The 26,464-nt window shown below is 42.6% G+C and overlaps 1 protein-coding gene across 1 annotated transcript in view; it reads left to right on the top strand.

Moving 5' to 3' along the window:
* The window catches only part of LOC130115388 (cytoplasmic dynein 2 heavy chain 1), a 360,238-nt gene that overhangs the window by 282,661 nt on the left and 51,113 nt on the right, over nucleotides 1–26,464 (top strand). Inside the window, exon 90 of the mRNA XM_056283019.1 lies at nucleotides 13,856–13,972. Coding sequence (XP_056138994.1) covers nucleotides 13,856–13,972 — 117 coding nt within the window. The remainder of the gene's footprint in view (nucleotides 1–13,855; nucleotides 13,973–26,464) is intronic.

The raw sequence follows: 26,464 nt of genomic DNA on the forward strand, positions 1-26,464 counted from the left end.
CCCGGTGTGACATGTGGATGTGCGAGTCGCTGCCACACACCGCCATACCCTGTCCCCTCCACCAGCCCACCTTCCAGTAAGGTGTCAGACCCCCCCCCCCCCGCAAAAACTCCCCTACCGCCGCAACGCACATGTATCACAGACAGAAGGGGGCCCTGCGAGATGGGCTATGGCTCTCTACCGGCGGAGAGAGGTGGGTGACAGGGTGACTGCTCCCCCTGCCGCCACAAGCCCAGCCCGACCAACCCAGTTTTCCGATGGTTGTTCTACAGCCGCCAAAAGCACAAGCTCAAGCCGCTGTGCCGAAGTTGAGAATGATGAAATAATATAACTAAATGGAGAGAAATTCAAAAGGTGGTAGTAAACTGTGATAAAGGCACGAGGTTAGTGAGTAAACTCCTGTGAACGATGAATCTCAATCAGCATGTATTTGAAAATGAGCGTGGTTTCACAGACTCACACTCAAGGGTGGGGCTGGGGAGGACGTTGGTTGCCCACCGCTGATTGGAGGGTGTTAACAGTCTTTTTTAATTATTTCATTATGTAGTAAAGTCCCAACTGGTCGACTCTACGTCACTGTTGGCCCTGCGAGGTTCAGGGCTGATTTAAAACAAATGGCGTGTTGAGCCATTTTCAACCCATGAAATGCCAATTTTTTTTTATAACTTTTTAAAGAAATGTCAATACACCAGCATTAATGTGTCATCACTATATGGTCATATCATTCAGTTTACAGATCAAAAAACCCATTTGAGCATTTAGTACCTCTTTAAAGGAGGGATATCTAGCAGCTAGATTGCAAAGATATTTTTCTCCCAGAGATGATGACCTCCCCTCATAAAAACCAAAGTTGTGCTGGCAAAAACATCATCCTCCTTTGCCTTTGTGACCAAACAAGTTGGCGGTCCACTATAATGGCACACAGCCATGGATGGTTCTTAAATATGTAACACTTGATTTACATCTTGATTTTAATTGGCTTTCACTGGGGCCACCACCCGCACTAAGGCCACGGTAGTGTTTCTGCAGCTGCAATGAGCGGCTAAGATTTGGTGTGGATCGATGTTTTATGGATATAGATCACAGCATCAGACATTATCGTCATCAATATGCATAAAGTTTTGACACAGTCTGCTGAAGTTTTATTGTCTTGTCCCATGTAAAAATGAGAGGTTTCCCTCCCTACGCGAGCACATACATTCACTTGTTTACTTTTTCATCTGTCCTTAGAATGGCGTTTGGTGTCCTCTAGGGAGAATGTGTTTTCATGGTAACAACCATCCCACCTGTGTGAGAGAGGTTACTCGGATCAGATAGGTTTGCTGACGTGTATGCATTAACTACATATATTCTACATTGTGTTTGCTGGTAATTCTGTTAATTTTTGTATTTTTCGTATCTGACAACTATTCTTGTCTGTCCGTCCTGGAAGAGGGGTCCCTCCTCTGTTGCTCTTCCTGTTGTTTCTCCGATATATTTTTTTTCCTGATAGGGTATTTCTTGTGGAGTTTTTCCTCATTCGGGTCTAGGGTCCAAGGATAGAGGGTGTCATATGCTGTCATGTATTGTACCGATTGTAAAGCCCTTCAGGACTGCCATGTGAATCTGAGTTATACAAATAAACTTGACAAGGTGTAACCACTTTTAGGCAGCATCAGCTCATTACACTAAAATTAAGAAAATAGATTTGTGTCATTTCCCAAATCTAAATCTTCTATCTCAATCTGAGCCATAGATGGAGAGTTCAGGGTCTCGTTGATGTTATCCTCCCCATTTTAGACAGTGTGTTACCATCATCCTGGTCCGTCCATAGTGGATTCTGGAATGGCCCTGTTTCCTTAGGAGGGCCCCGCCCTCCTTTTTCTTCCCAATTGTATCTGGCCGGTTACCCCACTCTTCCGAGCCATCCCGGTCACTGCTCCACCCCCTCTGCTGATCCGGGGAGGGTTGCAGACTACCACATGCCTCCTCCGATACATGTGGAGTCGCCAACTGCTTCTTTTCACCTGACAGTGAGGAGTTTCCCCAGGGAGACGTAGCGCATGGGAGGATCATGCTATTCCCTCCAGTTCCCCCTCCCCCCTGAACAGGCGACCTGACCGACCAGAGGAGGCGCTAGTGCAGCAACCCGGACACATACCCACATCCGGCTTCCCACCTGCAGACACAGCCAATTGTGTCTGTAGGGACGCCCGACCAAGCCGGAGGTAACGCGGGTATTCAAAGCGGGATCCCCATGTTGGTAGGCAACAGAATAGACCGTTACGCTACCTGGACGCCCCCTAAGGAGGGCGTTTTGATTGTATTTAAGCAATCAGCTTTCTTACCTAGTTCTCCCTCTTCCTCTTGTTGTTTCTTAGTATGTGAGATGTCATGGCAGTTTGTGAATAAGAGATGATATGTCAAGAGTTGTGAGGAGAGTTGCTCTCATGATATTCTGTTAAGAATTGCCACTGAGAGGAAATGAGATCAGTCTACATCTGAGAACCTTGGGACAGATTCATGACACTGGTCAGTATCCTGTTTGCTTTGTAAATGTTTTACATAGAAAGCCACATACAGACATTATACAGTATTTGTGATCATCTGGTCGTAAATCATTTAGGACTGTTTGTGTGTGAGTGTGTGTGTGTGTTTGTGTGTGTGTGTGTGTGTGTGTGTGTGCACATCTGCACTTGTGTGGCAGTCATCAGTTCTTGCAGATGCTGATGTAACTCATGGAAACGCAGTGCGGCACACACAAACAGAATACATTATCTTACTGTTGTGACTTTGTGTGTCTGTGAACAAGTGAATCATGAAGAAAAAGAACGGGGAGCAAAAAGCAAAGGTAAAGCCAAGAGATCGAAGGAAGACAAAGGGGATGGAGGGGTTGATATTAGCTGCCAGGGTTGCAGTACTCTCATAACAAGAGCACATTCAGTGCAACTTCTTCGAGGGCTATACAGAGCGGCATCAAGAGAGACAGGGTTGTGGCAAAATGAGCGTATAACTTATCAAAGATGAACGAGAACTAGAGACCGAGAGGTGGAAGAAGTGATGACCAGAGGTAAAGAGAGAGTGTGTGTGTGTGTGTGTGTGTGTGTGTGTGTGCGTGTGCGTGTGTGTGTGTGTGTGTCCTGCTGGAGAAATTGTTTTTAATGGACTATTTATGTGAACTGATGCATACCGTATTTAGATCATTTAGATAGGGGGAAGTAAACTTTGTTTTCTCACATTTTTTGAGCTGAAAATATGTTTGTATGGGCCTAGGATGCAAGAACTGATGGCCCTTTTGCTAAGTTTAACAACACCATACGTCTGTGTTGAAGGAGAAAATGTATGATTTTTCTTCTTTGGGAAAACTGAATTGCTTATCTGATATGGGGGCATCAAAAACACTGAGACCCATGTGATATAGCCGACTCACGGGGTCCAGCATGTTACACTAAACTCTCTAGGTGGACTCGAGAGAAGCTGGGGCATGGTGTTCTACCATAGCACTGCTACCCTCAGCCACCTCCTCTAGACCATGTTCTGTACTGGTATGCTAGTCGGTGAGAATAAGGGTTTTAATGCAGTGCAGTCACTTCGCTGGAAGAGATGATTTTGGGGAGAAAATAAACCCAACTAAGCACTATCAAATGTTAGCGTTGACTCAGACTGAACAAATAGCCAGTGGGCCTGTAATGTTTTGGTATATCTATCATATATACTGTCTGAAGAGCCCATTTATAGCTTGGCAGCACCTGCCTTTGTGGTTTCCTGTGCTTGCCGCTGCACCAGTGTGCGCCACTGGCTATGAATGTCAGTTTTTATATTTTTTCCTGTGCTTGTGTCAGTCTTTTGTATGTGGAGTGCTGTGTGCATGGGCCTTTGTAAGCTGTCCTATGTGTGTGTGTGTGTGTGTGTGTGTGTGTGTGTGTGTGTGTGTGTGTGTGTGTGTGTGTGTGTGTGTGTGTGTGTGTGTGTGTGTGTGTGTTGGGTATTGTGCATGTGTGTCTTAGGGCTGTCACAAATTTTCGAGGCCAAAAGAATTCGCTATGACGATATGATTGCGATATCTAGAAAATTTAAAAAAAAATGCTATCAATCAAATTCATCTTTGTTGTGCGTTACATTTATTGGCAAATTAATTACACTCAAAATACAAGTGTAGGGAGGTGGAGAGTCTGTAACCATACCTGTACAAAAGCGTACAAAAAGAACAATTACACTTAATGGATCGTTAAAAGACAACCAGATAAACTGATAAACAAAAGATCCACAAGGCCTAGCATCTACCATCAATATGTCAACTGAAACACAATCCAACACACCAACGCCACACATACCAACGCTCTGTCCCCAGCCCCTCAAAGTACTCCTTCTATCTTCTCGACACACTCTCCTCACTTGTCTGCATATTTCCATCTCTATCCTTGATCGCCCTAACCTTCTGCACATCCTTCCCTGCTCGGTCCCTCTGTCCAGCCAATCAGTACGAGTCCTTTTCTCCTTCCTTAGTGTGTAACCTGTCATACAACTCACCATACACCTTTTCCTTTGCCCTTGAACTCCTGTCTACTTTCTCCACCTCTCTGACTATCCCACTTCTTTGCCAACCTCTTCCTCTGTATACTTTGCTGTACTTCCCCATTCCACCACCAAGTCTCCTTGTCTTCCTTCCTCTGTCCAGATGACACACCAAGTACCTCTAACTAGCTGTCTCCCTCGCTGCGCTTGCCCAACCATCTGGCAACTCTTCACTACCACCCAGTGCCTGTCTTAACTCCTCCCTGAACTCCACACAACAGTCTTCCTTCTTCAGCATCTACCATTTGATCCTTGGCTCTGCTTTCACTCTCTTCCTCTTCTTGGTCTCCGAAGTCATCCTACAGACCACCATCCAATGCTGCGTAGCCATGTTCTCCCCTGTCCCCACCATGCAGTCTCCAATCCCTTTCAGATCATGTCTCCTACATAAGATATAGTCCACCTGTGTGCACTTTCCTCCACTCTTATGTGTCACCCTGTGTTCCTCCCTCTTCTTGAAATATGTATTTACCACAGCCATTTCCATCCTTTTCAGAAAATCCACCACCATCTGCCCTTCCACATTTCTCTCCTTGACACCATACCTGCCCTCCTCCTCACCTCCTCATCACCTCTGTTCCCTTCACCAACATGCCCATTTGTCTGCTCCAATCACCACTCTCTCCTCCTTGGGTACCCTTTCCACCACTTCATCTAACTCACTTCAGAATTCTCTCCATCATATCAGCCAGCTCTCTCTCTTTACCAGTCATAGTGCCAACATTCAAAGTTCCAACTCTCACCTCCACACTCTTACCTTTCCTCCTCTCCCGCTGCCTCTGGACATGTCCCCCCCCCCTCTCCTTCGCCCAACAGTATCATAGTTTTCACCAGCACCCTGCTGGCCAACAGTACCGGTGGCAGTTGTTGGTAACCCAGGCCTCAACCAATCCGGTATGAAAATCTGATTTATGAGCCACATATTTGATTTGGCAAAGATTTTATGCCAAATACCCTTCCTGATGCAACCCTCGCCATTTCTCTGGGCTTGGGACCGGCACTAAGAATACACTGGCTTGTGCATCCTCAGTGGCTGGGTTATTCAGAATACACACGATCCCTGGTTATTTTCTTTTTATTACACAAACGAATTTATAATTAATTGCAATGCAGGGAAACAAAACACAATTTAAATAAACTCAACCACACCATAAATCAATTTTCAAAGGTTATATTAGAACAAAAGAGAAAGAAAAAAGTTCCATATAATTCAGTTCAGTTTATAAAGTAAATATACCTCACTTCAGGATTTTCCGGTTATCAGTATCAGTTCAGTTCAATTCAGTTCAGTTCATTCAACAAAAAATACTCCACTTCGGGATTTCCCAGTTATCCAACAAACAAAACTCAAAACAAGGAAGTAATCCCAACCACGGTTCAATTCGGTTAACTCTCAAATAAAAATCCAAACACCCCCAACGCTGTAGTTAAGAGGGAAAAAAAATGGTCACCCCGCTTTTGCCAACTCACAGTTGCCATGGTGAGTGTTGATTAAGCTGCCGTCGAGTCGCCAGAGATGTTTAGCTTTTGGACCGCGACGGATTCTTTGAGATGATGAGAGGAAATATTTAACAAATGTGGACTTAACATGGTGCAAAGGCCTTGGTAGGTTGATGAAGTGGAGGTCTTACTTTTCCCTGCTCTTTACTCGTCGGCAACAGTCACCACACTGATTTGTGCAGCTCATCATAGAGGAACATAATGGGCGGGTCTTTCTGAAAGCCAGTAAATCAGAGCCACGTCACACTGGTTAACAGGACCGGTGAGTGTGTGGAGGTGAGTGAAAACAGACTGAAACATATTTCTTATTTTTTTATAACAACATAATTTAGGCAATCACCACATTAGCTGGTTACTACATCACGTCGTGTCTGTGTGTGTGTGCGGGGCATGGGGGGAGGGAGACAAAGCAAGAATGGAGAGAAACGGAAATGATTTAAGAGGCACTGGATTATCCACACAGCGTTATCATAGTATGTGTATTATTAACAGATCAATATTTATTCTTTAAAATATCATGGGTATCATCAATACTGGTATATCGTGACACCCTTAGTTGGTCTGTATGTTCCCTGTTTCATGAAATACATTCCACCTTTTTAAGAGCTTAGACAAACCACATAGTGCAGTGGAATCCGTGGGGGACAGGGGACTTTGCTTTTATTCACCCTCACATGTTGTAGAAATATTCCCTGAGTGTGTTTTCATGTATGAGGCCCATTCATATCAAATAGTCATTATAGAGGGCTTATTACTTGAACTACTAACCTAGTTCACCTCTCACATATCCCACAAGGCAGTCCTTCTATGTGTGTGCGTCTGTGTCTTCTCCTGGTTCGCCACCTTTCCGTGGTGGAGAAGTGGGTGCATACTAATGATCCCTAGAGCTATGCCGTCCAGAGCCTGGCTCCAACCCCCTAAAATAAAGTGTAACCAATTGCTCTAAGTGAAAATGGTGAAGAGAGAACGAAATGGTTAAAATTCTGGTTATAGTTATCTAGAGTCGATTCTGACAATGCTCGTTGTCGCAAGTGCAGCGAGTGTTTTACATATAAAGGCGGAAACATGAGCAATCTTTCGAAACATCTAGTAAAATTGCATCAAATGCAGGCAGAGAAATGCCCAGTTTTCGACTGCCTAGCTCATACTTCATCTATTGTTGCCCCATCTACCTCAGGTATGTTATGTATGCTAGCAGCCTAGAGCCCACATGGAGTTAACTAAATTATAAAAACATGGATTAATGATTAAAAGTAATGCTCTGTCCAGACATGAGAAAATAAAGCAACGATAATTTGGTGTTTAATTCTTGTTTTTTCTCTTAAAAGTTAAAAAAAAGAAGAGTACCGTTAAAGTACCAGATCAATAAGCAGCATCTGTAAGAGTAGTAGTACCATTAAAATCATAACGATACCCATATCTAGTCCAAGGAGGATAAACTAATCCTGCTTGACTATTTTGATACCAGAGTGGGATGAAATTACAATTTGTGGAGCGGTATAATTGGCAAGGAAGGAGTTGGAAACACAAACTCCAATAGCATCCTGCTGTTAACAATATGCTCAGAACACAGCCTAACCATTACGAACACACTCGACCAACAGAAGAACAAATTTAAAACAACCTGGAGGCACCCTCGTTCTAACATTTGGCACCTCATTGACTACATTATCATGTGTCAAAGAGACACGAGAAGTACTTAACACCAGAGTGATTATCAGTGCGGATGACTGCTGGACTGACCACTGCCTTAGCCACTCCACCCTGTCCATCCATTTTCACTGAGAACGAAGGGTGCAGAAAAAGCAGAGCCACCAAAGCTCAACCTTGAACAACTGACTGATACCTCCTCTCGTCAACATTTCCATGTCATGCTCAGTACATCAGTGCCCAAGCAGTATCCAGATGATATTGAAAGCCAGTTGGATATGCTTGACTGCAATCACTGACACCTGTAAAACCACTCTTGGACATAAGATGAAGAACCACCAATATTGGCTTGATGAGAATGACCTGGAAATCCACTAGTTAATCAACATCAAGAGAGGTAAGCCTTTACCATGTGGCAGAATGACATCAACTGCCAAAATAAATTGACTGCCCATGCAAGAGCAAAGTCAACCATCCAAAGCCAGGTTAGGGAATTGAAAAACCAGTGGTGGATGAAGAAGGCCCTTGAGATCCAACACCTTGCAGACTCTGGAGATACCAGAGGCTTCTTCAACGCTACTAAATCAATATATGGTCCTAGCCACCGCTGCGTAACCCCAAACACTGCTAACAGACAATGAGTCAATCAAAGACAGGTGGAAAGAGTATTATCAGGACCTTTTAAATCGGGGACTCTAGCCCTGAGATGGCTGCCCTTCAACAACTTAAAGAAGTTAGGGGCACATTCATTATCTCTTATCTTTAAGAAAGGGGACAAAGCTGAGTGCGGAAACTACCATGACATTTCCCTGCTTCCCACCACAGGGAAAGCTCTGGTTAGGGTCTTAGCCAACAGACCCCCCCACCCCACCCCCACCCAATATCAGAGTAAATTCTGCCAGAATACCAGAGCGTTTTTTTGTCCTAACAGAGGCACCATGGACATGATTTTTACCACTCGCCAACTTCATGAAAAAGCTCAGGAACAGAATAAACCATTGTACATGGCCTTTATAGATGTAACCAAAGCTTTTGATTGCATAAACTGCCAGGGCCTCTGGCTAATTCTGTCATAAATAGGCTGCCCTAACAAATACATCAGAGTACTATGACTACTACATGACAGTATCTCAGCTAGAGTACTCAACAGTTATGGAGACAACACAGAGTCCTTCAACATCCGTAGAGGAGTTAAATAAGGTTGTGGCATTGCCCCAACCCTGTTCTCTGTCTTCATTGCCACCATCCTCCACCTCACAGGTCCCAGTCTGCTTCAGGGAGTTGAAATGATGTACAGATCTGATGGCAATCTTCTGAACATCAACATATTCAGGGCTTAAAGTAAAACCACCATCAAATCCACCATTGAGCTGCAGTAAGCCAATGACAATGCCTTAGTGTCCCTCATAGAAGAGGAACTACAGGGCATACTGGGTGCTTTTTCAAAGGCAAACAAGCAGTTTGGCCTGGCCATTAACATAAGAAAGACCAATATCCTCTACTAATCCCCACCCAACAGAAATATGCCTGCTCTGTCCCCATTCATCTCTATAGACAACATCAGACTCGAAAACAATTCCCATATTTTGGCAGCTTTCTCTCCTCCAAAGCCAATATTGACATCAAAATGCAACATTGTCTCAGTTGTACCAGCTGGGCCTTCTCAAGATTAAGAAAAAAGAGTTTTTGAAAACTGCGAACTTCAGGCCAGAACAAAAATTCTGATGTACAAAGCAGTAGTGCTGCCCACCCTACTGTATGGGTCAGAACATGGACCACATATAGCAGGCACCTGAAGGCACTCGAGGCATACGAACAGCGATGCCTCAGGAATATCCTTAAGATCAGCTGGTAGGATAAGCCCACCAACTTCAGCATCCTCAAGACCAACATGCCTACTATAAAATGCCAACATTGCACAATATCAGCTGAGATGGACTGGCCATGTCCTCCTATGCACGTATGACCCTGGCCTACTGAAACAAGTCCTTTACTCTCAGCTTGTGAGAGGATGCCGTGCCCCAGGGGGACAAAAGAAGCAATATAAAGATAACATCAAGGCCCACATCAAAAGATTTGGCATTGATCTTCACACCTAGGGACAAGCAGCAAACAAACAGGGAGGCCTGGAGACTGACGGTCCATGAGGGCGCTGCACGCTACAACCGTTACCGCTGCTGAAAACAAGTGCAGGCTCAGAAAGCAGCGAGTTACCATAAATGCCCAAACCACATCCTCAACCGCTCCTTCACACGCCCACATTGCTCCAAAATATGCAGCTCCAGGATCTGCCTCTATGCCCACCTGAAGACCCATAAAGACACAGAAGGACAGTCGTACTCATACGCAACCCCGAGTGACTGCCGATGGTGTGTGTGTGTCTGTGTGTGTGTGTATGTGTGTGCGCACACACGTGCACACCTATGTGCGTGTGGCGTCTCTCCTGTTATCTCTTCTGTGCCTTCCTCTACTGCAGTTTGTCACTGTCAGTTCTCCCTCTCTTGTGCTGTTTCTCTTTCTTTGCTCCTTTCATTCCAGCCTTCCTTTTTACTCTTAAGACCCCTGTCAATGTTGAGACCTCTTGGTACTTAACCACACACATATACAGACAGACAGTTTGCTTTGACAGAATTGGAGCCCAGGGGACTGTTAGTGATGGTAGAGTATGGGCCCTCCAGGCTGTAATTTTAGAATACATACCCTCACTGAGTGGATATGACCTAGAATGACACTGAACATCAATTCACAACTAATTCATGCTTCAGTATACTGTTTTTTTCTGTGTTTGTATGGTGCCTTTTTGTTACGTGAAAGGTCAGTTAAAGATCCTATATTTTTTTTCTCTTTTCTGCAATTTATAGCATTTCTACACAACACAATGGTGAGGTTATTAAAAACAGAAATTAGCAGTCATCCAGGGGTAAGTTTATGCAAATAGGTCAAAAATGACTTGTTGTTTTCACTGGAGCCCATGCATTATGCCATCACTGGGGTCAATATTGACCAGTTTGTTCAGTCCAGTAACCTTTTTCTGACACAAACCCTGATGAAATGGCTAGTACTGGCACTGTCATTTACCCGCACATAACGTGTCAAATTTAAGCAAATTTCATTCTCTAGAATAGCCCTCCATTAACTTGTTTGGGTTTGATGGTTTAGAGGTAAATTTAAATCTAAATTTTACTAAGCCTTATATGTCACGTAAAAATGCTGTCTGAACTTATCCCTTGATCAGGGTTTCATTCATCTTAAATTTTGGGAATAACTGACAGCTTAATCGACTGGTGTTGTGTCTGTGCCCTTCTACACTTATAAATCCCTGCACTAAGGTAGTTGATGTCTTCATGAGACTCAATGGGGGCTTAATTTGGGCCAAAGCCTGACATTATCCATCAGAGCTGAGCCCCAGCATATCAGGTTCCATCACTTTATTTCAACATTGTTTTTTTAACTTGACCTATTTTTGTGCAACGTTTCAACACACTCAGCACACACCTTTGTTTTTCGTTTCATTTGGCTAAGGTGCTGTGAAAAAACATGTACACCGCGGTAGTTTTTCACAGCGCCTTAGCTGAATGAAAAGAAAAAAAACTGCTGAGAGTTCTCGACCACATTTTGCTGTCAGTTATGGTTCTCTGTTGACGCCTAAGTGTTATAATGGTAGGGAAACCCCTGTAACATACGACAGCATGGTTGCAACAGTAAATTACACTCTATAAAGTTGTGTATGCAGGAAGACAGGGTCAGTATTTCATTAACCTTTGCTAGCTGGCTACTTATCAGAATTCTTAAGGAGTCTTCCAGGTGGTTCTCGCCGCGGTGTTTCCTTGCTTGTTGCCATGTGTTACACAGATACAAAAGCAGATTTCTCACGAGGATGCTCTGTTTGTGTGCGATTGTTAAAGTGTAACTTCTCCCCCAGGTCTTAGCCTAACTCCACCCACTGCACAATTTTGAAAAATGCCAAAAAGTGAGCAAGGCGCTGGGGGTTTGAAGCTTCCGAAGCTTCAGAATCAAAAGGTATTCAGGACAGCCCTGATGTGCAAACCTACATGGCGAAATATAAAATGATTCTGATTCACTATGTCTGGCGAACACCAGGCACTGCTCATAACCTGGCTGATACCATCCCTATGGTGAACCATGGTGGTGGCAGCGTCATGCTGTGGGGGTGCTTCTCAGTGGCAGGAATGGGGAGATTGGTGAGAATTGAGGGAAGGATGAATGCAGCCAAATACAGAGAGCTCCTTGAAGAAACCTGCTCCAGAGGTTCACCCGACCTCAGACTGGGGCGACGGTTCACCTTTTAGCACTACAATGACTCGAAACAAACAGCCAAGAAAACACTGGAGTGGCTTCAGGACAAGTTTCTGACTGTCCTTCAGTGGCCCAGCCAAAGCCCAGACTTAAACCCCATAGATCATCTGTGGAGAGACCTGAAGATGGTAGTTCACAGATGCTCTCTATCCAATCTGAAAGAGCTTGAGGATCTGCCAGGAAGAATCGGATAAACTGCCCAAATCCAGGTGTGCAAAGCTTGTAGAGACTTACCCAGCAGACTTGAAGCTGTAATTGCTGCCAAAGGGGCTTCTACAAAGTACTGAATTAAGATCTTGTATATTCATGTAAATGAGATTTCAGTTTTTGATTTTTAATAGGTTTGCAGAAATTTCTGAAAACATGTTTTCACTTTGTCATTATGGGTTTTCGAGTGTAGATTGATGGGCAAAACTGGCAATTTTGTCCATTTAAAATTAAATCTACAACACAATGTGCAAAAAGTGAAAGGGTCTGAATACTATCTGAAGCCACTATATATATATACACACACACACACACACACACACACACATATATATATATATAAGATGAGGGAAAATGTGGTTGCAGCCTGTGAATAAATGTAGTCACTGGTTTAAGTGGGGGTAAACCTTTATATATCTAAATCCCTACGTAAGTCAGACCTCAATTTAATAAAATCTTGATCTCTACTGCCGCCACTCCTTCTGCCATCTACGGGAAGTTTTAGATTAGCTATCTGATCTTTTCTGCTCTCTCTGTCTCTCTCTCTGTCTCTCTCTCTCGCTCTCTGTCTTTCTCTCAAGCATACACTTTCTATCACTTCCCCTCACCTGCACACACCCAGCCAACCTCACACACACTTCCTCCTGAGCTGGGCAGATAAACCAGGTGTTAGTAAAGAGTTCTCTTGGACCAAATGAAAGCCATTTATCAAACACTCTGCCTCCCTGAATTCACACACTAATTCAAACACACACACACACACACGCACACACACACACCACATACTGAGCCTAGATAAAAGCACTATGCAAGACTCAAAGTCTAAAGCTAGGCATGCATGATTAGGTATGTAAGAAGTTGTAAGGAGGGGCTTTCGTGTCACCACTTAAAATACTCCTTCACTTGACACTGTGTTGGGTGTGTCACAGGTTCGGATGAAAAATGCTGTGAGGATCTGCACTGTACTGCAGTATTTTCCATCAGAGGCAAAAGAAATGATTAAAATGTTTATCAAATGTTTATCAAGCCATGCCTAAGTGAAGGGCAAAAGTAGAAAATTGCCAAATGCAAAATCAGACAATTTCTTCTTTCAACTGACCACTTGTACACCTTTTGCACTCTGGCCAGATATTGTCCACTAAATATATTTTTTTCCCATTATTTTTGTCTGTATTAAAGTAGGGGAGGCATGGTGGTGCAGTGGTTAGCGCGGTCACCTCACAGCAAGAAGGTTCTAGGTTCGAGCCCCGGGGTAGTCCAACCTTGGGGATCGTCCCAGGTCATCATCTGTGTGGAGTTTGCATGTTCTCCCCGTGTCTGTGTGGGTTTCATCCGGGTGCTCTGGTTTCCTCCCACAGTCCAAAGACATGTAGGTCAGGTGAATAGGCTATACTAAATTGTCCCTAGGTGTGTGTGTGTGTGTGTGTGTCAACCCTGTGATGGCCTGGCGGCCTGTCCAGGGTGTCTCCTCACCTGCCGCCCAATGACTGCTGGGATAGGCTCCAGCATCCCCGTAAGCCTTGAAGCAGGATAAGCGGTTTGGATAATGGATAGATGGATGTATTTAAATATTATATTGCAATGTGAGTCTTTAAATCAACTGATCAGTCATTTGAACAATTGATAGGTGATCTCCAGGCTGCGCGTCCTGAGCCGGTCAGTTGCTACAGGGTCAAAGTTCGATAGAGAGCTCTGGTCCAATGGGCTTTCACCTGTCCTCAACCTGTGGAAGAAACTAAACCAGGTCAGTGACGCTGTTTGTGTTCCTCTTCCTTAATACCCTTCTTCTCAAGCTCACCTAAACTAAACCCACTCCCCATCTCACCTCTACCCCTTACACTCAGTTCTCTTTCTTTCCATCTTTGGCTCAGATTGAAAACGCTCAAAACCTGTTGTTCAGCAAGAGTCAGATGTACTGTGCTCTCTTGACTGTCAGTCCTTGACAAGACTGTAAGACAAGAGCCTGGTATTTACTGGTTGTTACAACGAGTGAAGTTGTATCTCCTTATTGTTTTTTTTAATTAATTCTTCACTTCATGTTTTTATGATCTGTTGTGCTCCTCTTCTTCAGCTACGTTCCATTTAGCAGGGTCTTTATCTGTCTGCAAAATCCTGTTTTTGTTATTGCCCAAGCTTCATTATGAGTCTACATGAAAAGCTGTTAAAAGTAATTGGGTATTAGTGTGGACTAACTGCCCTCTGTGGGCGCTAGCCACTGGCTTGCCTACTCCAGCTGCACTGCCGTGTATGTGTGTGTGTGTGTGTGTGTGTGTGTGTGTGTGTGTGTGTGTGTGTGTGTGTGTGTGTGTGTGTGTGTGCGTGCGTGTGTGTGCGTGGTTGCCTGGAAACCAGCACCTTTCAAATCAAAAGGACATCTACATGCACGCTGACTTATTTAGTTTTTTTTATTGTCGTTGTTCCCTTTCCCTCGCGTTCTGTCTCACTTTTATTCACCCGCACACTGTCGTCCCTTTTCTTTTTCTCCTCTCTCACATGCTCGTCCCTTCATCTTGTTCTGTCCCTGGCTTTTGCTTACCACCTCTATGCCTGCCCCCCCCCCATCTTGCTCCCTCTCTCTCTCTCCCCCTCTCCCTCTCTCTCCCTCTCTTTCTCCCGCTCTCTCCCCCTCTCCCCCCTCTCTCTCTCTCCCTCTCGCCCACCCTCACTCTCTCTCTCCATCTCCCCCCTTTCCCTCACCCTCCCTCTCTCTCTGTCTCTCGCTCACCCTCTCTCTCTCCCCTGTCTCTCACTCTTTCTCTCTCCCTCTATCTCCTCTCTCTCTCCCCTCTCCCCCCTCCCCCCCTCTCATTCCCTCTCTCTCCCTCTCCCTCTCTCTGTCCCTCTCCCTCTCGCTCACCCTCTCTCTCTCTCGCTCTCCCTTGCTCTCTCCTTCTCCCTCTCTCTTTGTGCCTCATGCAGAGGTTATGTTGTTCCTACTCATAGGAGAATGATTTTGACTGTGTTAATTGTTGTGATTGTGTCAGTGTAACCCAGCTTCCCATGGACCACTAACTGCCCCTGACTGCTTTCAATTAAACATGCCCCGTGTCTTTTTGCTCACCCTCTGTGTGCATCAATGATTTATTATTTTGGTGAGCTTGCTCTTTTGTCCGTTACATGTTTGTTTTCTGTATAGGTGCATCTGGGTGCTTTGACATGTATGACATGTGCAAACACATTTTTGTTTTTCTGTCTGTGTATGTTTACATTTGTGTGTGTGTGTGTGTGTGTGTGTGTGTGTGTGTGTGTGTGTGTGTGTGTGTGTGTGTGTGTGTGTGTGTGTGTGTGTGTGTGTGTGTGTGTGTTTATGCGTACCAGCCGTTCATGCTGAGTAGATTTGTTCCAGGGGTGAGAATGGAGATGCAGACAGCACAGAATGTGTGTTTGTCTGCTAAGTTACTGTGTTGAATAGAATCAGCAGCGCCATGGTGATGGATGTAGAAGCTAACTAAATCCCACCCTGACCATCCTTTTTCTGTCATGCTCTCAATTCTATCTTTAACAGCTTCTTTCTTTTTCTCTCTTTTTGACTCTTTTCCTTAAACCCTCACCCCACCATCCCCCAGCCCCCCCACACACTCACACATAAACGCACATTTTCTTTTATCCGCTGTCCTTGCAAGTAATAAGTTAGTAATACTGTAGGAAGGACAGTCGACGAGAGGAACATTCAGGCAAACGTTGCATAGTTTCATTTGAGAAAACTCAATAAATATACTTGCTGAGCACTCAGACCAGTGTTCTTTTTTATCCAAGGTCAGTCTCTGTAGTTTGATCTTCAAGGCTCAAACACAAAATCAGTCTTTTTAGATGCAGAGCAACTCATGGACCTCGACCGGACCATACACATGCACACATTCATTCACATCCTCATGATGAGCAAGACTAGTCCATCTCAACGTAATCTTGAAAATGAAAACAAAGAAATTACGTAAAACATTTCAAGTAGGATGTAAAAATGAACATCAGTGTTCAGGCCTCTGAAAATCCCCCTCCTGTGGATCATACAATTTTTTTTTCAAGTTATGAGCGGCTTGCAACTCTTTAGGGAAATATGCCCCTATATAGCTCATGCCTACTGAACACCTATAGAATAAGGCGGTGTGTCCTCTAGAGACCTCTTTCAATGAAACATTGCAAGAGCTGGAGGTGAGCGCTTGGATAGTGCTGTGTGAAAAGCTGGTGCTGAGTGTTGAGAGGAAACGCATTTTAGTTGCTGTTGCAACTAGTGCTGTCCCAAAGGCCACTTTTGGGGCTCCGGAGCTTTGGTCATAATCAACAGAGCTTCGGCGGCGGTGGAGGGCATGACTCGGGAAGGAGTCGGCCAGACATTTCTCCGTTCTCGGCTGAAATGGACGGCATAGTGGTGCAATATGTACACACGTGTCTTTCGATTTAATTAAAGGCATTAACTGTTAAGGATTCTGTTGTGCTACAATATTGTTGTTTTTTATTTGTTAATAAAAAACATTTTCAAAAAGGTTTGATATATTTGATGCATGTTTGTAATCTCAAGGAATTTGGTTGAATGGGGTCTTATCTATGCACTTCTTGTGACATAATGAAAGCTTGTGACATTTTTTCTTATCATGGATAAATTATAGACCTACATAAATGCTCATCATAATAGGCTCTGAACCCGAGACAACACCCGACAAAGTGCTGTGAAACAGGAAGTGCAGAAACAGCATACTAGCTCCGGCAAATTTAAGATTTCAGATTTATATTTATAAGATTTATATTTATTAATAATTTCATTATTGTCATTTCTCAGTACTCGCGAATTTTGTCCTCTGCATTTAACCCTTCCTATACACTAGGAGCAGTGGGCGGGGACCAACTCCAATTCCAGATTTCAGTCAGGTATTAGCCTAAGTATAATGTTTTACAACCTGAACCTAACACGAGTCAAACAGAGATACAAAACAACCATATTCAATTAAATTCAATTCAATTCAATGTATTGTCAGTAAAAACAATGTGCAGGCACATGTTAAAAATGAAATAAGGGCTGCGGCTTCACCAAACAGTGCAAGACAGACATAGACAAACAGCAAACAAAGTATGATATACACAGATGAAGACCAAAAGCTAAAAACAAGTTAAAAAAAGAGCACGACTACAAAAATATTTAGAAATATCCACAGACATTCAGTGGGTAGCCAGGTTCAGGTGAGCGACTTTATGCTTATGTATAATATGAAAAATATATATATTTTCCGTAAAAACCAGTGGATTACGTCACATTTCTTTCTAATCAAATCATTTCATTTCTCGAAATAAATCGAACCTCGAACCCCATGGCAATTTTACAGGAGACATTAAAAGCTTATATGAAGGCTCAAATTATGTCTTACTCAACCTATGCCCGAAAATATAAAATTCAACATATCACTTCCCCATCACCCGACCTATATAAAAAACGTCTTTCGCTACAAACAGAATTTGGAGTTTTGTCAACTGGACATACGGAGTGCCTCCTTTTGAAATTGTGCTCCAATAAATATGAACGGGGAGAAATCTGGTAGAATTCTTGCACATTAGCTTCGCCGAGCATCGGCTCGTCAAACCGTAATAGAAATCCATACTCCCTCGGGTAGAGTCACTACTGACCATGATGAAATTATTGATATATTTCATAATTTCTATTCAAAACTTTATGCTTCTGACCCCCCTGAAGATCAGTCATTAATGGATTATTTTTTTTTCCAAAAACTTGAGATCCCCTCCATTGATGTAAATGTTAAAAATAGACCTGAAGAGCCCATCTCTGAAATTGAAATAATGCAATTAATTAGAACCATGCAGAGTGGCAAGTCTCCAGGGCCAGACAGTTTCCCAACTGAATTTTATAAGACATATTCAAAGCTTCTTTCCCCACTATTGGCCAAAATGTTTGGCGAATCATTCAGCACTCACTCTCTCCTTCAGTCATTATATGAGGCCTCAATTTCTATATTGCTCAAGAAGGGTAAGAATCCCCTTGATTGTGCATCTTACGGACCTATCTCGCTACTTAATGCTGAAGTGACGATACTGGCTAAAGCCTTAGCTCACTGTTTAGAGAGTGCTCCCAGTTATAATTTCCCAAGACCAGACTGGATTTGTCAAAAATAGGCACTCTTTTTTTAATCTTCGTCATCTTTTTAATGTTCTTCATTCCAAGCCTTCTCAGACCCCAGAGGTGATGGTATCATTGACACGGAAAAGGCTTTCTTCCAGGTAGAGTAGGACTACCTTTTGTTTACTTTATGAAAATTTGGTTTCGGTGACAATTTTATATCTTGGGACAGATTACTGTACTCGTCCCCAAACGCCTCAATACGTACAAATGATATAATCTCTTCCTCTTTCCAGTTATGCAGAGGAACTAGACAGGGGTGCCCTTTAAGATCACTGCTCTTTGCAATAGCAATAGAACCTCTGGCCATAGCCCTGCATAGCGACCACAATGGCCGTTGTATTCATAGAAACCAGGAACATAATGTGTCACTTTTTGCTGATGACCTGTTGTTTTTTGTATCTGACCGGAAATTTTTTTCAGCTATAAACTAATTTACATAAAAGTGAACTAATCCCAATTAATGTCGCAGCAGATAAATGTACACGTAGCTCACACACATACCCACATCTGCTTCCCACCCGCAGACACCGGCAATTGTGTTTGTATGGACGCCTGACCAAACCGGAGGCAACACGGGGATTCAAACTGGCATCCCTGTGTTGGTAGGAAATGGAGTAGACTGCCATGCTACCCGGGTGCCCCCTATAATCATCTTTTTAAACGTAACGTTCTGACTCTGCTAGGCCATATTAAACTTGATCTGGAATGCTAGTCTGGGCTCCCTCTCTCTCTCGCAGGTCGTATTAATGCAGTTAAAATTAAAATCTTACCCAAATGTTTATACCTCTTTAATGTGTACTAGTTTATGTCTTGCTGCATGCTCAATAACCCAGGCAAGAAAATCAAAGAAGGTTGAATCAGTTCATCCGGATACAATGTTTATTGACAGATATGTTTCATCACCCAACTAAGTGACATCAGTCTAAACTAACTGCAGGTATCCCCACCCCTTATAAACAATACAGTACAATACAGTGCCCAACGACCGAAACCAATGACCAGTTTCATATGCAAATACGGGTGTGACCTTTAACTAGAGTTTCAAAGGCCACGTGTACTATTCACAGAGGATAAGGGATTGTGGAAATCACAGTATTGTAAGTTTAAGATGGCAATAGATGTATAACGACCGAAACCAAGGACTAGTTTCTTGTGCAAATGTGGGTGTGCCCATTAACTAGAATTTCGATGGGAGTATGTACTATTCACATAGGATTGGGGAATAGTTGCAATCACAGCATTGTAAAATGGCAACAAATGTACTCTTACCCCCCCCACCCCACCGGTTCAGGGATGGTCATTCCCTCTTAACATAGATGCCCTCTTTGTCTCCCCATTCAAATCATCGTTCCTCCCCCAGTCTCTATAGTGGCCAGCTTGTATATTGAAGAAGTGGAAAAGAGGGCTCTGATGTCCTATCCAGGGACATCACCTAGCCATTGGTTCAGATTTGTGGATGACACCTGTGTTAAAATTAAATCTCAGGACGTAACACGTTTCACCAACCACATTAACTCTGTGGACAACCACACTAAGTTCACAAGGGAGGATGTGAAAAATGACAGGTTAGCTTTTTTAGACTGAAATTGCAATTGGTGATGGGGGACATTTGATTGTTTATGTTTACTGCAAACCAACGCATATTGACTAGTACTTAAGATTTGACTCTTATCATCCACTGGAGCACAAACTAGGAGTCATCAGGACACTGTACCACCGAGCTGACAATGTCTCCACTGACACAGCGGCCGGGGAAGGGGAGAAATCCCACATTAAACAGGCCTTGGTTAAGTGTGGTTATCCTAACTGGGCATTTGTCAAAAGCCAGGAAGACGCCCCAAGAGTGCACCAGCCAATCGAAGAGAGGAGAAGGACAGCAGCTGGTGGGGGTGTTGGAAAAACTGAGACACGTGTTTTCAAAACACCGCGTCTCAGTTTTTAAACCCCAAAACACGCTGCCCTAGTGGTTGGTCCACCCCAAAGACCGGGTCCATCGGCACAAACAGAGCAATATAGTGTATGCTGTTAAGTGCAAGGAGGATTGCTGCGACTTGTACATTGAGGAAACTAAACGGACGCTGGCCAAAAAAAAAAGCACAACACAGGAGAGCTAACACGTCAGGCCAGGATTCTGTAGTCTACACCCAATTACAGGCCAGTGGCCACTCTTTCAGGGATGAGGATGTGCACATCCTTGATAAGGAGGAGCGATGTTTTGAGTGGGGGGGGGGGGGGTCAAAGAGGCCATCTATGTTAAGAGGGAATAACCATTCCTGAACGGGGGAGGGGCAAGAGTACATCTGTCGCCATCTTACAATGCTGTGATTGCAACTCCCAGTCCTCTGAATAGTACACATGCCCTTCGAAACTCTAGCTAATGGGCACACTCATATTTGCACATGAAACTGGTCGTTGGTTTCGGTTGTTATACATCTATCACCATCTTACAGTGCTGTGATTGCAACAATCCCTCCTCTGTGAATAGTACACATGACCTTTGAAACTAGTTAAAGGTCACACTGCATATGATACTGGTCGCTGGTTTCAGTCGTTAGGCACTGTATTGTTTATAAGGAGTGGGGATACCTGCAGTCAGTTGAGACTGAAGATGTCACTTAGTTAAGTGATTAAATGTATCTGTCACTAAACGTTGTATCCAGATGAACTGATTCATTCTTCTTTGATATACCAGTTTATATTACAAAGACATTATTCTCTTCGTTAGATACATTTATTTCATAATTTTTTTGGAATGGAACAATGCCTCAGATACACAAAGCGTTCCTCCAGAAACCATGTGAAGCTGGTGGAATGGCCTTATTGAGTTTTTAGCAATATTACTGGTCCTGTAATGTAAGGGCACTGTCCTTTTGGTTGTCTGAGTTCACAGGCACTGAAATTCCATGTTGGTTAGCCTTTGAGATGTCATGTCTCTCATGTATCTTTGCACTTGCTTCTCTGCTCAATACTCCCTTGGGCTCACCGTATATCCAGATTTACTTATAATCTAATCATATGTGAGTCTGTTAAGATTTGGAAACAATTTAGACAGGCTTTGAAATTTAAAGAGCTCCCTATTGGTACCACTGTTACAAAAAAAACAGTCTTTTTTCCCCCTCTATTTCTGATGGAGCCTTTGAGCTAAGAAGAATCAGTGGAATATTCATTTTGGAGGACCTATTTATTGATGACACTTTTGCGTCTTTTGGTCAGCTGTCTGAGAAGTTTAATTTATCTCAAAGTCACTTTTTTAGATATTTGCAGATTTGTGATTTTACTTGATCTACATTTAATCATTTCCCAGTTCTGCCTCCAAAGACCAAATTGGACCACATTCTTAAAATTAATCCTGCTGAAGAAAGGGTATATCAGTAAATTTTATTACACATTTCATACTTTTGGCCAAATTCCACTTGAACCCCTAAAGAACTGATGGGAGAGTGATATGGAAATGTCCATTCCAGAAGAAACTTGGAATCTACTAATTAAGAAGATACATTCCTCCTCTATATGCACAAGACGTGGCGTAATCCAGTTCAAAGTAGTGCACCGCCTTCATTGGTGCGAAGAGAAATTGGCTAAAATGAACCCAGATTTAGACCCAACATGTGACAGGTGAAAGCCAGTCTCTTACGTATGTTCTGGTCCTGCCCAAAACTAACTCAGTTCTGGTGTTCCATCTTTGAGGCCTTGGCCACTGTTTTACATTTCCCACTTGAACCTTCTCCTCTGAATGCCATCTTTGGGGTCAGTCCAGCTGGTGCACATTTAAATGCTACTCAGGCAAATCTGTTGGCTTTACACCACTCTATTAGCTGGGAGATTGATACTGTTCAAATGGAAGGAGGTTTCCCCTACTACTTTCGTACATTGGATTGCAGAGGTTGTTTAGTCATTGAAATTAGAAAAGATTAGATATACCATGAGAGGATCTGTATCCAAATTCCACTTGACATGGAAGCCCTTTTTACACTTTGTGCAGGAGTTAGATGCTCAGTTGGTGGCAGGGGTTGATGGGCTTGCAGTCTAGTTCTCAACCCTTTCTCTTCTATTCTCCTTTTCCCTTTTGCTTATTTATTTTTTATTTTTTAGTTAATTTTCCCCTTTTGTTCATTTAATTTATGGTTGTTATGTGTTTACTTTGTTAGTTTTCTCAAATTGTTTTTGGAAATCATGGACGTCATGTCCTCCAGGCTAAAGAGGAAAAGGACCATCCAGATTGTTATCAGCGCAAAGTTCAAAAGCCAGCATCTGTGATGGTATGGGGGTGTGTTAGTGCCCATGGCATCATGGGTAACTTGCACATCTGTGAAGGCACCATTAATGCTGAAAGGTACATACAGGTTTTGGAGCAACATATGCTGCCATCCAAGCGATGTCTTTCTCAGGGACATCCCTGCTTATTTCAGCAAGACAATGCCAAGCCACATTCTGCACGTGTTACAACAGCGTGGCTTCGTATTGCTTCCCATTGAAAATGTGCGGCGCATTATGAAGCGCAAAATACGACAACGGAGACCCCGGACTGTTGAGCAACTGAAGTCGTACATCAAGCAAGAATGGGAAAGAATTCCACCTACAAAGCTTCAACAATTAGTGTCCTCAGTTCCCAAACGCTTATTGAGTGTTGTTAAAAGGAAAGGTGATGTAACACAGTGGTAAACATGCCGCTGTTCCAGCTTTTTTGGAAAGTGTTGCAGGCATCAAATTCGAAAAGAGTGAATATCTAGAAAAAAACAATAAAGTTTATCAGTTTGAACATTAAATATCTTGTCTTTGTAGTGTATTCAATTGAATATAGGTCGAAAAGGATTTGCAAATCATTGTATTCTGTTTTTATTTACATTTTACACAATGTCCCAACTTCATTGGAATTGGGGTTTGTATATAGTACATATATATATATATATATACACTACCGTTCAAAAGTTTGGGATCACCCAAACAATTTCGTGTTTTCCATGAAAAGTCACACTTATTCACCACCATATGTTGTGAAATGAATAGAAAATAGAGTCAAGACATTGACAAGGTTAGAAATAATGATTTGTATTTGAAATAAGATTTTTTTTACATCAAACTTTGCTTTCGTCAAAGAATCCTCCATTTGCAGCAATTACAGCATTGCAGACCTTTGGCATTCTAGCTGTTAATTTGTTGAGGTAATCTGGAGAAATTGCACCCCACGCTTCCAGAAGCAGCTCCCACAAGTTGGATTGGTTGGATGGGCACTTCTTTGAGCAGATTGAGTTTCTGGAGCATCACATTTGTGGGGTCAATTAAACGCTCAAAATGGCCAGAAAAAGAGAACTTTCATCTGAAACTCGACAGTCTATTCTTGTTCTTAGAAATGAAGGCTATTCCATGCGAGAAATTGCTAAGAAATTGAAGATTTCCTACACCGGTGTGTACTACTCCCTTCAGAGGACAGCACAAACAGGCTCTAACAGGTACTATTTAATGAAGATGCCAGTTGGGGACCTGTGAGGCATCTGTTTCTCAAACTAGAGACTCTAATGTACTTATCTTCTTGCTCAGTTGTGCAACGCGGCCTCCCACTTCTTTTTCTACTCTGGTTAGAGCCTGTTTGTGCTGTCCTCTGAAGGGAGTAGTACACACCGGTGTAGGAAATCTTCAATTTCTTAGCAATTTCTCGCATGGAATAGCCTTCATTTCTAAGAACAAGAATAGACTGTCGAGTTTCAGATGAAAGTTCTCTTTTTCTGGCCATTTTGAGCGTTTAATTGACCCCACAAATGTGATGCTCCAGAAACTCAATCTGCTCAAAGAAGTGCCCATCCAACCAATCCAACTTGTGGGAGCTGCTTCTGGAAGCGTGGGGTGCAATTTCTCCAGATTACCTCAACAAATTAACAGCTAGAATGCCAAAGGTCTGCAATGCTGTAATTGCTGCAAATGGAGGATTCTTTGACGAAAGCAAAGTTTGATGTAAAAAAAATCTTATTTCAAATACAAATCATTATTTCTAACCTTGTCAATGTCTTGACTCTATTTTCTATTCATTTCACAACATATGGTGGTGAATAAGTGTGACTTTTCATGGAAAACACAAAATTGTTTGGGTGATCCCAAACTTTTGAACGGTAGTGTATATATATATATATATATCAGCAGAAAAAAGATTTTAATATATTGCAGTACAGGCCTGTTTCGTTCATCTCGCACTCATCAGCTGCTAATGTGTTTACACAAAGAATCATACAGTTTGCGTTGCCCAGCGTCATGCCCCTAATTTTGGTTGGACAGCAACCAATCAGATGGGGAAACATTCAAATTATAACAACCAATGGAGTAGGTACTTGTGATGCACAGCAACCGATGGAGGGGTAGAAAACATTACAACCAATAGGACTGGGGTTTGTTTTGAAAAGCATTTAGGGGCCAGGGCACTGTTGAAATGGCGTACATAAAAAATATAAAAAGGTAACTTATGTGAATTATATAGTGGGATTGTGTTGGGGCACAGTTGGAAGGCCAGGCAGTTAAAATATTAGAAAAATATATAAAAAACTCTTAATAAATGTCATATGTGTATCATCTAATTGGGGGGGGGGGAATAAAGACGTTTTACTTATAGTTACAAAGGAGATTTTTTTTTTTGGTGTCTACAACTGCTGGCCAATTCATTTCTATCATTCAAGGTGGACATATCAGGTCTGCAAATAATAAAATACTGTTATGCCAAGCACAGGTTACATCTTTTACTTCTAACTGAATATGCACTACTCTTTGCAAGGATTTACCATGAGATAGAATAACTGATATTCTTGTCTACCAATGACCAAATGTGGCGGCTTAAGGCCGTTGCATTTTTCGCATGCTCGTTTCTTAAACTACTCATATGGGCGTTAAACCTAATTTTAAAAGGGCCCTCTGTTAATCCCACATAAGTGTCCACGTTGCAGTTGCCTTCTCTTGTCACTGATGCCTGGTAGATGACTTCTGACTCCTTCTGTCTGGCATTTTCCTTTAAGAGGACACAATGTCTTAAAATGGCAATGTTTTCTACCCCTCCGTTGGTTGCTGTGCATCACAAGTACCTACCCCATTGGTTGTTATAGTTTGAATGTTTCCCCATCTGATTGGTCGCTGTCCAACTGAAATTAGAGACGTGATGCTGGGCAACGTAAACTGTATGATTCTTTGTTGAAACACATTAGCAGCGGATGAGTGCGAGACGCACGAAACAGGCCTGTACTGCAATGTAATAAAATCTTTTTTCCTGTATCTGTGTTGATATATATATATATATATATATATATATATATATATATATATATATATATATATATATATATATGTCTAGGGTGTTTCTCTACCTGCCACCCAATGACTGCTGGGATAGACTCCAGCATCCCCGTGACCCTGGGAACAGGATAGGTGGATAATGATAATGGGTGTGTGTGTGTGTATATATATATATATATATATATATATATATATATATATATATATATATATATATATATATATACAGGTGCATCTCAAAAAAATTTAATATTGTGGAAAAGTTCATTATTTTCTGTAATTTAATTCAAAAAAGTGAAACTTTCATATATTCTAGATTCATTACACATAAAGTGAAATATGTCAAGCCTTTTTTTTTTGTTTTAATCTTGATTATGGTTTACAGCTCATGAAAATCAAAAATCCAGTATCTCAAAATATTAGAATATTACATAAGACCAATAAAAAAAAAGGATTTATAATACAGAAATGTCGACCTTCTGAAAAGTATGTTCATTTATGCACTCAATACTTGGTTGGGGCTCCTTTTGCACGAATTACTGCATCAATGCGGCGTGGCATGGAGGCAGTCAGCCTGTAGCACTGCTGAGGTGTTATGGAAGCCAAGGTTGCTTTGATAGCGGCCTTCAGCTCATCTGCATTGTTTGGTCTGGTGTCTCGCATCTTCCTCTTGAAAATACCCCATAAGCCACAGAAGGTTATTGCTGAAAGGGCTGGCTGTTCGTAGAGTGCTGTATCAAAGCATATCCATGGAAAGTTGACTGGAAGGGGACAGCCAACCCGCCTAAGCTGAACCATTGTCGAGAGAATGATGAGAGACTCCAGACCCAACAATGCAGATGA

Source organism: Lampris incognitus, chromosome 7 (genome assembly GCF_029633865.1).
Source record: "Lampris incognitus isolate fLamInc1 chromosome 7, fLamInc1.hap2, whole genome shotgun sequence".
NCBI lineage: Eukaryota > Metazoa > Chordata > Actinopteri > Lampriformes > Lampridae > Lampris > Lampris incognitus.